We start from the raw sequence: 14,772 nt of genomic DNA, 5'->3' as shown, positions 1-14,772 counted from the left end.
AACTGTCAGTTGTAGAACAAGCTACTTCCCCTACAACTCCCAGCAGGGTCTGTCAGGTGAGTGCCCCTGAAGCCACTCACACTCCTCACACAGCCAAACCTTTGGACAGCCACGGAATAGAGGAGCAGAGGACAACTGGGGCTTAATTAAACATACATTTAAGTGTTTCTCCTAATTGCAGTGCAAAAGCAGCAGCCAGGGTCAGACTCTGGGCAGGGCTGGGTGGCAGTAACTTGGGAGAACCAGTGACCCTGCCCATGGCTGGGTTTGGAACAGGAGTGGCTTTAAGGCACCTTCCAAACAATTCTACACTGATCTGTTTTAAACTCTGCATTTAGGAGTGCCAAAACTGGAAATTTAACTAAAAGGCAAAAAAAAATCCTGTGAAATCAATAGTTTACATTCTGTTTAAAAACTCAAAAAACCTCAATGAACACATGCTCCCAAACTTCCCTCTGACCTCTCATTCTTACTCAGTTTCTTACTAACACCAGCACTGTCCACAAGGATCAAATAAATTGTCTGCAAAAACGGAAATGCAGCATCTCTCCAATTGTTTAGCGGCCTTAAAATATCAGTGAAGAGCAGGATGCAAATGGTCCTCAGTACCTGAAGAGCAGCAGTTGCACCTGCAAGACTGGATGTGGAAACCTGAAAGTCTCTGAATTCTGTGACCTGAACCTTTGATCACAAGTGGAAGATTTAACTCACGGTAAATGAGTTTGTGAGAGCCTTGTGTAAAGCTGTGGCTGCTGACATTATATACATCCACTAACGTTAGACACAAAGGTAATTATTTATTATGATCTTATTCAGTCTTTCAGTTGCCCAGTTACTTTGTCAGGGTCAGAGAGGGCTCCAGAACATGGGACAAAGAGCAGGTCACGCTGATATCCATGACTGGCCATATCAAGAAACTAACAAATTGCATAGATTAAAAATGTCTAAAAATTACTCAGAAAATGTCCCACATGACTTTATTTTATTATCACAGTAGCTAAGTGCCTTCCTCACACCTTAGCTGCGTTACAGGATGTTACAGATGGGAAAGCTGGAAAGGGATGAGGTATTTCCAGACTCAGGCTAGGCTGGTTGGGCATTTCAGACATGTATAAATAAGTTCATCTCACCTCTAAGCAATCTAGTATGGTTTCATTAGTTCTGTTGGCCAAAGCAGCCTGGGTTTGGGTTATACTATTTAGAATTAAAGAGACCTGTACGGCAGAACTCTTGTGCCCCACACATTCAATTGCTGCTGCTAATGAACCAAGAGCAGGTTCAGTTTCTGTTTCACACAGAGTTATTTCCAGAGTCCCACTGCTGCTCAGACTGAGAGCAGATGCAGACAAAATGTATATGACCATAAAACTACATTCAAACACAAGCAGACCAGTGGAGGAAACTGAGGCACATGCTAACTCCACATAAAAACTGACTTTTCAAATTTCACTTTTGACACTGCACACAATTTCATTTGAAAATGAAAAAAACCCACAAACAACAAAACCCCAAAACCTCGTTTATCTGATGACATTACCTGTGTACAACTCCACCACCTTCCCTGCACCATTTTTCTGGACAGTGAGCACTGCAGTGACCATCACCCCTCACCTGAATCGAAGTATTAAAGTACAACTACAGAGGGATACAAGACAAATTCAGCTGCTGGTAGCAGAACCTCTGCCTCTGTAGATCAGGCATGAAGTGCCACAGGTTGCTAATTAACATCAGTGCTAATGGTCTGCCTGCATGAGTAAACCTCATTTTACAAAGAGCAGAGTTTTACCACATACTGTCTCAGAAACAACAATTCTCCTGTACTACTCTACCTCCACTACACTGTAGTAGAGGTACACTATATTAGCAGACTGCATTATTTTTAAAAAATAAATATATGTATTTTGTTCCATAAAAAAATAAATGTCTCAAACATCATGTTAGAGGTCAGCAATGCCTCTTGTTGTTTCTTCACTCCCAGCATATTTCCCTCCCTGGACTCTGACATTCCCCTGCTCTGACAAGAACTCATTGCAGCAGCAATGATCCCACCTTGCTTATATCCCTGTCAGTGCTCAGCATCCACCCAAAACATGAGTGCAAGAGGGAAGAAATTACTTTAAATCATCCGTGACCCCGGAGTTCTGCAAGCAGAGCTGGCAGGTGCTGGCTGTCAGCAGCTTCAGCTCAGCCCAACCCAAACAACTCCTGAAAGCAACAACAGGCACCCCCACCATTCCAGGGTGACCTTCCAGATACATTTCGGGCTAAAGGAATTAAAATGTTACCAGGCCTTTGTGGAGCAAAGCCTCAGTGCACTAAATATAAACACAAGCACCTCTCTCCTGCTCTGCCCATGTGGACTGACTCTGGAGAACAAATTGTTTGCTGTCATGATCTGGGAGTGAGGGGCAGGTCTCAGCTCCACAGAATGAGGGTTGCCAGCTCTCAAACAGATCAGCCTGTTGTCTGTGGTTTGTTTTACTCTGAGATCAGAGGAACTGAACAGAGGAGAGGATGGAGAAACAGCCTGGTAAAGGTCTCGCAGCACCCATGGAGGAAGGAGGAGGTTTTCACCATGAGTTTCCCCTTGTTACCTGTGATTTCACCTGCCTTTCACAGCACAGACGATGCCCCTCCATTTTCAAGTCTCACAAGGCAGGCTCTGTCTGCCAGCACGTTTCCCTGTCCTGGGGCGAGCTGACCTTGGTGAGGCTGAGCTCTGGTGAAGGTTTCAGAGCCTGGCAGCGAGTGCTGCCTGACAACACCCACAGCAGCAGCAGGGCTGTCTGCACTCACCGCCTCACACACCTCTCACTAAGATGGAACCCTCTGGATTTTGGCTTTGCTGAAACTGCTCCCAACGCACCCACTGCCACCTGATTTCCAAGCTTACGTGTATTCTAAAGCACACAGCTACAGCAAGAATTAATAATGTCTTGGAAAACGTCCCTTTTCACTCTCAGGCCTCGTAAAAAGAGCAGGATGATGTTGTGGCTTCAAGTCAGACTCCAGACAGATACTGGCATACAATGAGACTTTACCCGCACTCAACTTTCTATCAGATTGTCTTTCTTACATCTTCAAAGATCTGGAGTGGCTAGAAGTCTATTCACACTTCTAAAAACAAAACTCCCACATCCTCCTTCTGCAAAACCTTTAAAATAGTTACTCTCTCCTCTGTACTTCACACACTTGTCCTATCTGTGCCCCTTCCCCATCTTAGTAGTCATCATAGACAATAACAAAAAAACTTAATTCCTCTGACATCACAACTGAAGTGGGAGGCTGAAGTTAAAAAAAGTGAAATATTGATATAATCTAAAAATTAAAACAAAAATTATGTGCAAAAGAGCCTACCTAACCAGCTGCTCAAAGCACTAAAAGTAGAAATAAATTAATTAATGAGTTCTGCCAGCTCCCAAGAATTTTGTGACTACCAGCAGCCAGATATTTTCCACTTCACTTCCAAGTGTCTTTCCATTCATGGATTACAAATCAAGCCTCAGTTCGCCGGTGTGGAGGAAAACAACTGAGTTTTGGTGAGGAGGAGATGCAAGCCCAGCCTGGGAGCAGTGCAGCCTCAGGGCAGAAACACCACGCTGAGCTTGCACTAAAATGTCATTTCTTCCACCCTCAGTGCTAAATGGGTGTTCAGCTCCACGTAGGACAAACCTGAACAGAAGCAGCACATGGTCTAAATCCCTGACTTAACTTTTTTAGGCACTGGGGTTGAGATCTTCAAGGTGCAGGGCAATGCTCAGTGGGACATTCTGCATTGCCCAGGCTGAATTCCCACCCAAGCTCAGGAATCTGGCCCATTGAACACAACCAACAACGTTCTAACTTTAAAATCTCCATGGAATGTTATGTATATTATCATAAGAAAATATTTTAATATTGTACTCAAGCATTTTCTATCTCTGCTAAAAACCTGGCACCATTTCTTGTTCTGTGCTCTACTAATTCATAAATTAAATATTCGTCAGTCAGGTCACTTCCTTCCCACCTGTCCACTTCCGCTTAAAAATAAACTCTCAAATATTGCACCACACAGTGAGACATAGTTCAGAACAGGACCTTTTCTACAGACTTGCAAACAGTATTACAGAGGATTTTCTATCCTAACATTCCTGTAATCATAATTTTTTTTTCTGAATACCTGAAAAAACCCCGGTGGTACTGGACCTACTGGCATGCCATCTCCTGGGGGAATGTTTCCTAGCACTGGGCTGGGAGCTGCTGCAGCACTCTGAAAAGAACAAAGGGAGAATAAACCTTTGTCATTGCATGGTAGGCATTAAACTCCCCCCAAAAAAAACCCCAAACCTGACCAAAGTGCAGAAAGTAATTCTCTGAATATGTCATTATGCCATTGTTTCATCTGAAAGTAAATTCAAATTGTTGAGCCTTTTGTCTATACAAGTACCACGATTTGTTGAAATAACAAATGTATTTTGAGGGGAAGGGTGCCAGAGATTGCACAGGCCAATTAGACAAAGCCTGACTGAATTTAAAAAATGTTGCATCTGAGTGTCTCTACATGCACCAATGTGAATGTAACTTGCATACTTCTTGTCTTATGTGTATCAACAGTCTCACACATGCACAAGGATATACACAGAGCATAAAAAAAGTAATTTATGCATTTTATCAGCAATTTCTAAGCACTTTAAAGATAATTTCAGCAGCCTGTAATATTTTTCCAGAACAACAACAAGCTTCAAAACAGGGCTCTGTTATAAACAGCACAAGAAGGGATGCTCATGATTCTGCTGGTAATGCTCAAGATTTTACCAACCCAAAAATAACCACCATGACAAATTAGAAGAATTCAGGTTACGTTTTTGGAAAGGAAAAGAAAAAAGGGATTTCTAAGGAGTGAATCAGAGGATGAAATTAGTTACCTTTGCAAATCCTTCAGCTGGAATAAGCGAGTAAAGAATATTGCTCCTGGCAATTTACATGCAGGAGATTGTCACAGAAAAGAGAAGCCAAACTGCTTCTGTTGTCATGTGTTGAAACCTCAATTACTTTTAATTTGTAGCATTCTTCCTTCCTGCAATGTGTTTCTGTGCAGTGTGAGGCTGAATCACCTATAAATGCTTAAAATCTTGGGTGAAAGTACTGGAGCACACAGAATGCTCCCACAGCCACTGGCAGGTTACTAATGACCTGCCAAAGCCTGCCCAGCAAAACACACAGATATTAAATTATCACTCTATTTATTGTGCACTCACACTCGATACCCTAAAGATGCAGATCTGGAAATTGTATTTCCAGGTGTTTGGCACAAGACCTAGGAAAGGAAAGAATAATGCTGGAAATATCTGAAAACTGGCACAAAAGGAGGGATGACCTTTTTCAACCAAGCAGAAAGGAAACATTCAGTTAATCACCACAGATTTCTTCATGGCTTAAGCTGTATTTTAGAATTAAAGTTCTGAGCAACTAGCAGTAACATATTTAGCATCCAAGCTCAGTGTTCCTTGGAAAAGTCTGGAATGTATCACTGAAATATAAAGTCTGCAAAAGATGCTGGATTTCAAAATGAGTGCAAGGCTTTGATTAATGAAAAAATCCTCTAATAAAAGGTATTATCTATGCAAGGATCAGTGCTGAAACACTGTAGAATTGCAGCTGACAGGGAAAGCCAGCCAGGTGAGCTGGGTGCAGCAAATCCTTTGGAATTATAACCACAAATCATGCAGGGAGAGGCCACCACAAAGCAGCCAGAACAGCCAGGGAAGCTGTGGCCAAAAAAGGTGGTGCTCTGCCAGCCACTGCCACTCATGTCAAATAATTATTTTCACCTCATCTCCATTTCCAAAGGAAAACAGGGGAAAAAGCTGTTGGTTTGTTGCTGCTTGGGTTTTTTTTTTAAGGAAATATGAGCTCTTTAAGCATCAATGTGCAATAAACCCGTGAGAGGCACAGCCTGAGTGGGGCATGTTGGATGCACTAACACAGGTACAGGTTTTCTGGATGAAGGATGACAACAGCAGCACCACTGATGGGAGAAAATCAATGATGTTAAAAGCCTGAGCATCTCCAAATGCCCCAAAGAGCCTGAGCTGCAGTGCCTGACCAAGGAGGAGCAGCCCATTAAAGGGGCACTGCTGGGTTTCATTTCAGCACCATCATCCCTCAGTCCCTGGGCTGGGCCACCTCACTGGCCATGGCACGTGCCACTGGCCAGGGGATGTGTCCCCTGCCAGGTCCTTGGGGTCACAGGGGAGGGAACAGCCCCTTGGGATGAAGAGCTCCCTCAAGGGTACAGCACCCTGCTGCTGAGAGCTCATGGTCTTTCCCACTTTGAAAATTATTCTTTAAAAAAAAACACCAGCAAGTTCAGTTTAAAAATTAGAGGGGGAGAGGGGAATAATGACTATTCCAGAATGAAGGGAGAAAAGGATTGAAGTTGTAACTGTTAGCCATTTGCTGGCCTAAAAAGGCTTTGTAGGAAATATAGCTAAAAATAACACTTTCATAATTGTCTCACAGAGGCGGGGTTTTCCCCCTGTGTCTACATCTCCCCTGGCACTGACACCAGAGGAACCCAGCCCCGTTCCTGGTGAATCACCAGGAACTGGCAGGGAGGGACTCGATGTGCTGGGCTTGATTTTCAGTGGATGTTTAGTGGATTTTCAGTGTCTGAGGCTGGGTGGCAGCCCCAGGCCCCACCACCTGGGCAGTGCTTCTGGCAGCTGCAGTGCCACTCCATAACCCTCAGGATTCTGCAGTTACTCTCTCAGGTGTTACAGAAACCTCCATTTCTACCCTTCATTACGCAATGCACTAGGGTTTTTTTCTGTTTTCATGTTTGTTTGGGATTTTCTTCCCTGATGGGCAATGAAGTCCCAGAGCCAGAAATAAAGTATTTTCAGTGTTTTGGGTACATTACATTTTCTAGCTTGTGCTAAATAATGAATCTTTTAAGAACTTCTACCAGGTAGATCAATAAACAAACCTGCAACTGCTGCATGGAAATATTCTTATTTATTCTATCCTGATGAATTATTCATTCTTTTTCCACAGTCCCATAGCAAACCGTGGCCTCCTTTTGCATGCCTTACAAGATGTTCATCATTTATACTTCCATTAGTTTGACATTTTAAATATTTGCAAATTGCTTTCCCTGCTTTTCATAAAAAGATGAAATCGGAAAATTTAGATGGTATAAACTCCTTGTACAGTAGCTTACCTCCTTAAAAATGGAAATCTGTATTTGCTTTTGTAGCTAAAATAATGAATTTATACTAATGAATTTATAATAATTTACAATTATTAATTAAAACTGTACTTGAGTGAAAGTTATTATGGTCATTCCTTCTCTACCCAAGCTACTCTTGGCAATGCAAAATAGATTATTGTAGTAACTAATAAAACTAGCTAAGGTTTAGGATAGATTTTATAATAAAGAAATCCCAAAGTAAAAAAAAGGTAAAGAAAAATATTTTAGCTCTTCTACTAGTACATTTGCTGAAGCATAAAAATCCAGAGATAAACCTGCAATGCTCATTTTTGCAGGCCATCCCAAGAAGTGGCTGATGAGGGAAGCTTACAAAGAATTTCACTTGAAACCCAAAAATGCTACAAAGAAATTACTTGACTTTATAAAAATCCTCACCTGGCTCTTTCTTTCACCAAGACATTCAATTTCAGGTATTTTGCTTACACTAAAACTTTCTTATTTTAATCCAACGTTTACCACATGTTACTAAATTTGTCCACTCAAGGGAGAGCTCTGTTTTTAAGAAGTCTCACTGATGGGAAATGATGTAATCTACTGGATGATGGAGGCGAGGAGTTGGACCCTACAAATAAAAATGTTAGACACCGAGTTCCCTCATCCCCTCACCCTTCTCCATGTCAGCCCTAAATCTACTCTTATCATTTAGGAATGTAATATTTTCATATTCCTACAAGCAACCAAAGCATGGCATCTCCAGACAAAGATATTCTGCCATGGGTGGTACAGACACAATCAGCTGAAGTAGAGCATAAAGGAGCAACATCTCAGGGTATTTTTATGTACACTGGTATTGGGGTAATGAAACAAATTGAAGAGTGAATGTGGAATGTGAAGGACAATGCAGGAAACCACAACCAGTTTGAAATGCTGGTGAGAGCAGCACAGTCAGAAGGAAAAGCAGAAAATGTCAAAACCTAAACAATTGCTGTTTGGTTTTTTTTTTGTTTTTTTTTTTTTCCTTTTCTCATTTTCTTTTCTGGAGGCAGGGGATAAATATTTGGTACATTAACTTAGGAAATTATGGGAAGTAAGGGATTTAAATGTAGTCGTAGGTTGCTGGGTTTTTTTTCTGGAAGGGCAAATGATGGATGATTACTATTTCCAGTCATATTACCACATGTTTAATTTCTGGTCATTGATAGCTTTGAAGTGTCAGGCATACTGCAGCCAATACCATAAAAAATACCAAGTTTCCTTTTGTAAACACTTCAACTTGTAATTTACCAAGTCTTTCTAAGACACCAGCTGGTTCCTGTAACAGACCTTCCCTATTTGCAACCATCACAAAATAAAGAAGTATTAAAGGAACTGCAGTGATTAACCACTAGCAACCTCCCTGTTTTCTTCAAGACGGAACATAAAACTACTCATCACTCTGAACAACAAAATAAGTAATATTTCAAATACTTTAAATAAGTCTCTGTGCCTTTTACAAAGCCTTTGAACATGTGGCTGTACACCAAGAGGCCAAAACCCCCAGACTGAGCAGCCTTGGTTTACTCAACACAGTTGGAAGGTCATGCCCAAAAAAGGTGGATTCATCACACTGAAAGAGGTGGGTAATTCGAAAGATCTGGATCATGAGACCTAATTAAACCCTGGTGTAGCTCCACTGATATATATTTGTCTAAACTGCTTAATTTCTGTTGTGTAACAGGGAGGTATTCACATGACCACACAAGTCTGAGAACTGTAATTGTGGAAGGTCATTCCTTGCAACTTCTCAGTTTTCCTCCAATCCCAGCTCCCTATGGTTTCATCTGGACTCTGATATTTTCTTTCTCTTCATTCCATCTTATTTATGGCTAATAAAGAATAATAAAAATAATGATGCCAAAAATGTAGATTAAAAAAACCCACATTTGACCCTTTTTCTTGGAAACACCAAAAGGGTTGCACCAGCAGACGTGGTCAGTTAGGGAAGGGCGGATCTGTTGTTAATGATGATGATTGATGATGATGATGATGATGATGATGATGAAGGTGCCCTCTGAGACTTCACCTTCTTCTTCTTCATTCATCCTTCTTCCCCATGAAATAATTCTAGCCCCAAACCCACCTCACTCCAGCAAATATCTGAAGTGGGATCACAGTTTCTATCCCAGTGCCCAGTCTGGGGATTTCATCATGCTTAGCTGAGACAAAAAAAAATGTCATTACAGTGCTAAAAACTGGCTACCAGGTTGGAATATAAATTAATTTTGAGGAAAGCTTTGTTATCAGTGAATAAAAGGACTTCAAATTCCTGTTAAAAGAGAGCATTTTCATCCTGTCTCTCAGCTGCTGCTTCTTGGATTATTTAGAACATAACTTCCAGAAAAGGTTTTCTCAAAATTATGGTTATAAAGAGAAGTTATTTAAAAGAAACCTTCATTATTACCCGGAAGTTAATAAAATCAGTAGTCTGAATAGGTATCAGTGAACTGTTCACTGACAAAAAGGTGCAAGAGTAATTTGTGTTATAGATATGGAAATAAACCTATGACATTCTTTTGAATTTCTGCCCATTCTTTTGGGTTATTTTTTTTTTCCAAAACAGACCTGTACCGAAAAGCAGAATACCCAACTTTCCCCAGCTGGAGAATCACAGAATACGCCAGGTTGGAAAAGATCTCTGAGCCATCAAGTCCCAGCTATGACCTAACATTTCCCCATCACACCCCTCCAGGGATGTTGACTCCCCACCTCCCTGGGCACCCCATTCCAATGAAGTCCATCATGAACATTCAGAAATGACACTTCAAACAATGCTTTCAGCCTGTTTTCTGTGAGGGTGAGGGCACTCATTTGAGGTGGATTCCCAGCCAGGTGTGTCCAGGGTGATGGTCCCAGCCCAGGACCCTCCCGAGCTGCAGCAGCACCGTCAGCCCCAGCAGGAACCACCACGCTGCCAACATCAAAAGCCACTTGAGGACACAAAACGCTGCTGCTGTTGAAGCCTGGAGCCGAGTTGCAGTGATATTTCAACAAAATGACTTCTTTTCCAGAAGTGACACTTACACCCCTCCTCCAGACTCCCTGGAGACTGAGCCAGCTTTGCTCGGCAGCCGCAGAATCCTCCGCACGCTCCCCGCGCTGCTCTCCTCCTGCTTCCCTCCAGGATCACAGACCAGGGTTTGACCCCTGCCTGCCCCAGGAACATGCTCCTCCTCACTCAGGGAATGCCTCAGCCCCCACACGTTCTGTCTCCAGCTGGATTTTTAAATTCCAGATATTCCCTGCCACGCTGCACAAAGAGGATGATCGCTGCTCATCCTTTCCTCCTTCTTCCCCAACACGCTCTTCCATTTTTTTCCATGCTCTACAGATAATTCATGGTTGGTACAATTGTGCTAATTGGACTAGTATGACAAGACTATCTCATACCGAGACTTCCCCTAGCAATTAAGTGGTTGGCACAGTGTCTTTTAATCATTTAATTAATCTAATTGTTAAACCCACTTTATTTTCCAAAGATTTTAAGATTGCCAGAGTATTGTATCCCAGTTCTTATGGCCCAGCACTCCACATGAGTCAAGTGCTTTTCCATTTTAGGAATACAGTGATTATTAAGATGAAAGTTTTTCTGTATCTCTCTGTCCTTTCCAAGTTATGAAACAAATGAACAAATATGCTGTGAGCTGAAAGACTAAAATTTGATTATGAAATGCAAAGTAGCCTGGTTTGGGGTTATCCTCAGGTCGCCTGAGAGTGATTCAGCAGTGCTGGCAATATATGCACAGCTTCAGAAAGGAAAATACACCAAAACCCCCTCAGTAATTCCCTCACAATTCAAAATGGATTTTTGTCTCCATATGTAGCTGACTGCAGAAGTCATATGCACAAAGAGATAAATTTTACTTCAGAGGGACCCTAACTGCAGAATTTACTTCATGATGACAATTTTTTTCTGTCTCTCCAGAGTCTGAAAAATTGTACATTCGCATGTTCTTCTCTGGACCTTCATGTCATTAAATTCCCCTTTAATAACCATTTACTAAGATACCAACCATGGATACATCTCTGCTTTCCAAGAGTGTGCTCCATAAATTATTCCTCTGGCCTAAAATGTGAAAACATGTGACTTCACAACACTGTAATTCTGACAGCCCATTTTCATAGACTTACTGAAGCACCCATTTGGGGGTTTTATTTGAACATTAGCTCCATTATCACTGGAATTAGTGGTACATAACACATAACACAATACACACTTTAGAGTCTCCAGTCTGAATTTCATTGCTTTAAAACCAGTGGTATTTCTTGTGTGTGCAGGTGCTGATGAATAAATACTTAATTCCCTAACAAGTACATGTTCATTTGAAGAAAAATAGGACAAATTTAAAACTCATGGAAAGCTAGCCTCTAAAGTATCTCATTTTTCTCATGTTAGCTGAATATCTATCTTTGGATAAATGTAACTTGTTGAACAGAGAGTTAACACCTCTAAGTGCTAAATCAGAATTAGGCACTGTGCTTATGAAGACCTCACATTTTCCTGCTGGTGATTATTTGCTATAAAGGAGTTACAAGGAGCAGTCACTGAGCAACAGAAGCCCCCCAGCCTGCCCCAGGGGGTACCAGAATTCAAGGAATTTCCATCCATCCATCCATCCATCCATCCTCCACAGACAGCAGAGGCAGAGTAGAGGTCAGTCCTCCAAGGACATGGTTTCCATCCATCCATCCATCCATCCATCCATCCATCCATCCATCCATCCTCCACAGACAGCAGAGGCAGAGTAGAGCTCAGTCCTCCAAGGACAAGGTTATTGGATGTCTTTTTGGAAAAAACAAAAACAAAAACAAAAACAAAAACAAAAAACCAAACAACCAAACCTTAATTCCCTTTATTTGGGAACTGGATCCAAGAAAACCAAGCCTGTGAGTGCCCAGCATGCATCCCAGGGCTGGTGAGGGTTGGAGCAAGGAGAAGCTGCCCTGGCAGGAAAAATCCTGGCTCCAAACATGACCAAACTCACTGGTCCCCAAGTCACACAGCAGAGCAGGTGAACCTGTCTCAGGTGGCTCCTCCTCAGGGAGCCAATTATTTTACACCCCGTGGTGTGAAAATCCATAGCAGTGATAATGAGAGCTTGAATCTTTCAGGGTTAACTACCTCCTACAGCTCTTAAGCACACCTTTAAAATCTTATTCTTCTGCTCACTTTATTATTATTCGGGTTTTTAGGTGGTGCCCACACAGACACTGAAGGGATGGTGATCCATGCACAGCCATTCCACCTGGCTGGTCCATGAACTACTGGGTCACCCACACAGAAAACAGCAACTGACAGTGTATTTTTAAATACATTATGTTATACAAGGAACAAGATTCAAAATTCAGCTGATGCAAGAATGATTGCTGAAACTTCTGCTTCACCATGTAATTCTTCATTGCACTTCATTAAAAAAAAAAAGAAAAAAAAAGAAAAAAAAAGACCAGCTAAACCCAGGAATATGACATGAAAAATTGCCTTCATAAACAGTTTTATACATGCACAGATTGCATATAGAAACAGACTGGGTTTAAATGAGAATTATGTATATATGTTTCTTCACTAAAAATGCACATTTTGCAGTGAAGGAACCGTTAAGAGCAAAGCAGGTATAAACCCCCTTGTTTATATAAATAAATCAGGTCACATTACATGATCCAAAACAACAGCAAGCCTGTCTTCCCAAGGTCCCTGACTGAGTCTGTGAGTGCAGACCTGTCAGGGTCACCTTCACCTCAGCACTGTGTCCAAGATGGCCTAAAACACCAGAGATTACTGTGAGCACTTAGTGGTTGCAATAATCCATATTTCACTATATATAAAAAACTGCCTAACACGGAGAGGTTTACAGAAGGAAAAGGATAGACAGATCCAGTTTAGCTCTGTTATTTAGAAGAATTATCTACAGAAGAGCAGCAGTCACCCATGTGCCACCTTAACAGCCCCCGGCCCACAATGTCTTTGGAATTAAATTTAAGCTGCAGGTTAAAACATAGCAGAATGGGAACTATGTAATGTACAGGCTGGAAACCAGAGAAAATGAGAACTGAAGTCAATTTGAAGCATTCTCCCCATACTAAACTACGACAGAGGCATCTTCCAGGAGGAGGAAAATGTGGCTTTTATTGGGATTGCTCTAAACAATCTGCAGCCAAGGCACAGAACACTGAAGCTCCCCCTTCCACCATTTCCTCTTCTTCACTTCCATTTCTAAGCCTTCCTATCCCTCAAACAACTCCAGCCTTTTCATTCTGTAGAGACTGCAGCCCATCACACAAAAATAAGCAGGTTTCTGCAGGCAGAGGGTCCCAGGGGAGGGATATTAGTGCTTCCTACAAAAGCTGACAAAACTTAAGTGTCAGGTAACAGGGGATAATTGTAATACTTCATTTAACTGCCTCATCTACACTAATAGCCTGCACAGAGCAAGTGCTGATGAAAGGACTGCAGATTCCTGGGATGGTGAAGTTTCTCTCCTGCAATTAACTTAGAGCTGCTCACTTGTATGCTTGAAGTCCCTTGTGCCTCCAGCTTCATGTGAAATGAACAGGAAACACTTTTGATTTTCCCTGCAAGAACCACTCCATGGAAGGGACTTTCCAGGGTCTGTTTTCCAGAAAACACCTTTTTTCCCTCATTCCTTGTGATTACCATTTCCATGGATATTTTACAAATCAAGATCATACACATCAGAGGCTGTTATGACTTTCTATGCACTCCACTCGGTACCTCTTTAAAATGTCTGGAATATTTAATTCCTACCCAGCTCTATTTCATCTGATGCATAATTAAAATATTACCACTCCAGCCTGAACATCCAAGAGAAAGGTGCAAAGTTTGTACAGAAGAACAATCAAGAGGTTATTTTTTGCCTTAGTAGCCCCAGTTTGTTGCTATTCCTGTATGAACTTGTGTTTGCAGCACACTTTGTGCAATTGTACATATCAAAATTCACATTTAGCACAACTACATCAGATTGGTGAAAGTCTAGCTAGAGCAGACTGCATGAAACAACTTGTAATTTTCAGACTGAAAATCATCCTAAAACACAGTACAATGTGTGGAAAGGTGACAAAATCTGAGTTTAAATATATACAATATAAAGGTTGGAAATAATTTTTTACCTCTCAGGCTGAGGTAACACTATCACAAACTTTTATCAGCCACAGGAATGAACTTGTACAGGTTTCTCAATTATTTTTAAAATCCTTCTTTATCCCCAGGACACTGTGTGCATTTTTAGCATGACAATGACAAAGGCACACTGGATAAAGCACTGTAAAAAAAAAACCATAAAACCAAACAGCCTTATTACTTTTCTCAGTGTAATTGTTAAATCCTTCTCATCCCAAACAACCCTTAACTCTACCAGTGCCCATTCCTGTGGTGCTCCTCAAGCACTCAAGTTTTGAGTGTATTTTGGAGCATGAAACAAGGTTTTAAAATAAAATAAAAAGCGTTTTTGCTGCAACACAGTGCCAAGACAAAATTACAGCAGGCAAGGAAAGGCTGCTTGGTGTTTTCCAGTTTAAGTTGTGCCATG

The 14,772-nt window shown here is 41.5% G+C and overlaps 1 protein-coding gene across 4 annotated transcripts in view; it reads right to left on the bottom strand.

Moving 5' to 3' along the window:
- The window catches only part of SSBP2 (single stranded DNA binding protein 2), a 135,532-nt gene that overhangs the window by 40,155 nt on the left and 80,605 nt on the right, over positions 1-14,772 (bottom strand). For 2 of the 4 annotated variants that reach the window (XR_005626231.1, XM_039696310.1), the window contains exon 5: positions 4,160-4,249. The exons of the other annotated variants lie outside the window; for them this stretch is intronic. Coding sequence is in view for 1 of the 2 variants with exons in the window: in XM_039696310.1 (XP_039552244.1) it covers positions 4,160-4,249 (90 nt within the window). In the remaining variant the exon portion in view is untranslated. The remainder of the gene's footprint in view (positions 1-4,159; positions 4,250-14,772) is intronic. 4 annotated transcript variants of the gene reach the window in all.

This window comes from Passer montanus, unplaced genomic scaffold, assembly GCF_014805655.1.
Source record: "Passer montanus isolate IOZ18808 unplaced genomic scaffold, ASM1480565v1 scaffold97, whole genome shotgun sequence".
Lineage (NCBI taxonomy): Eukaryota > Metazoa > Chordata > Aves > Passeriformes > Passeridae > Passer > Passer montanus.
This window is presented reverse-complemented; position numbering and strand designations above follow the sequence as displayed.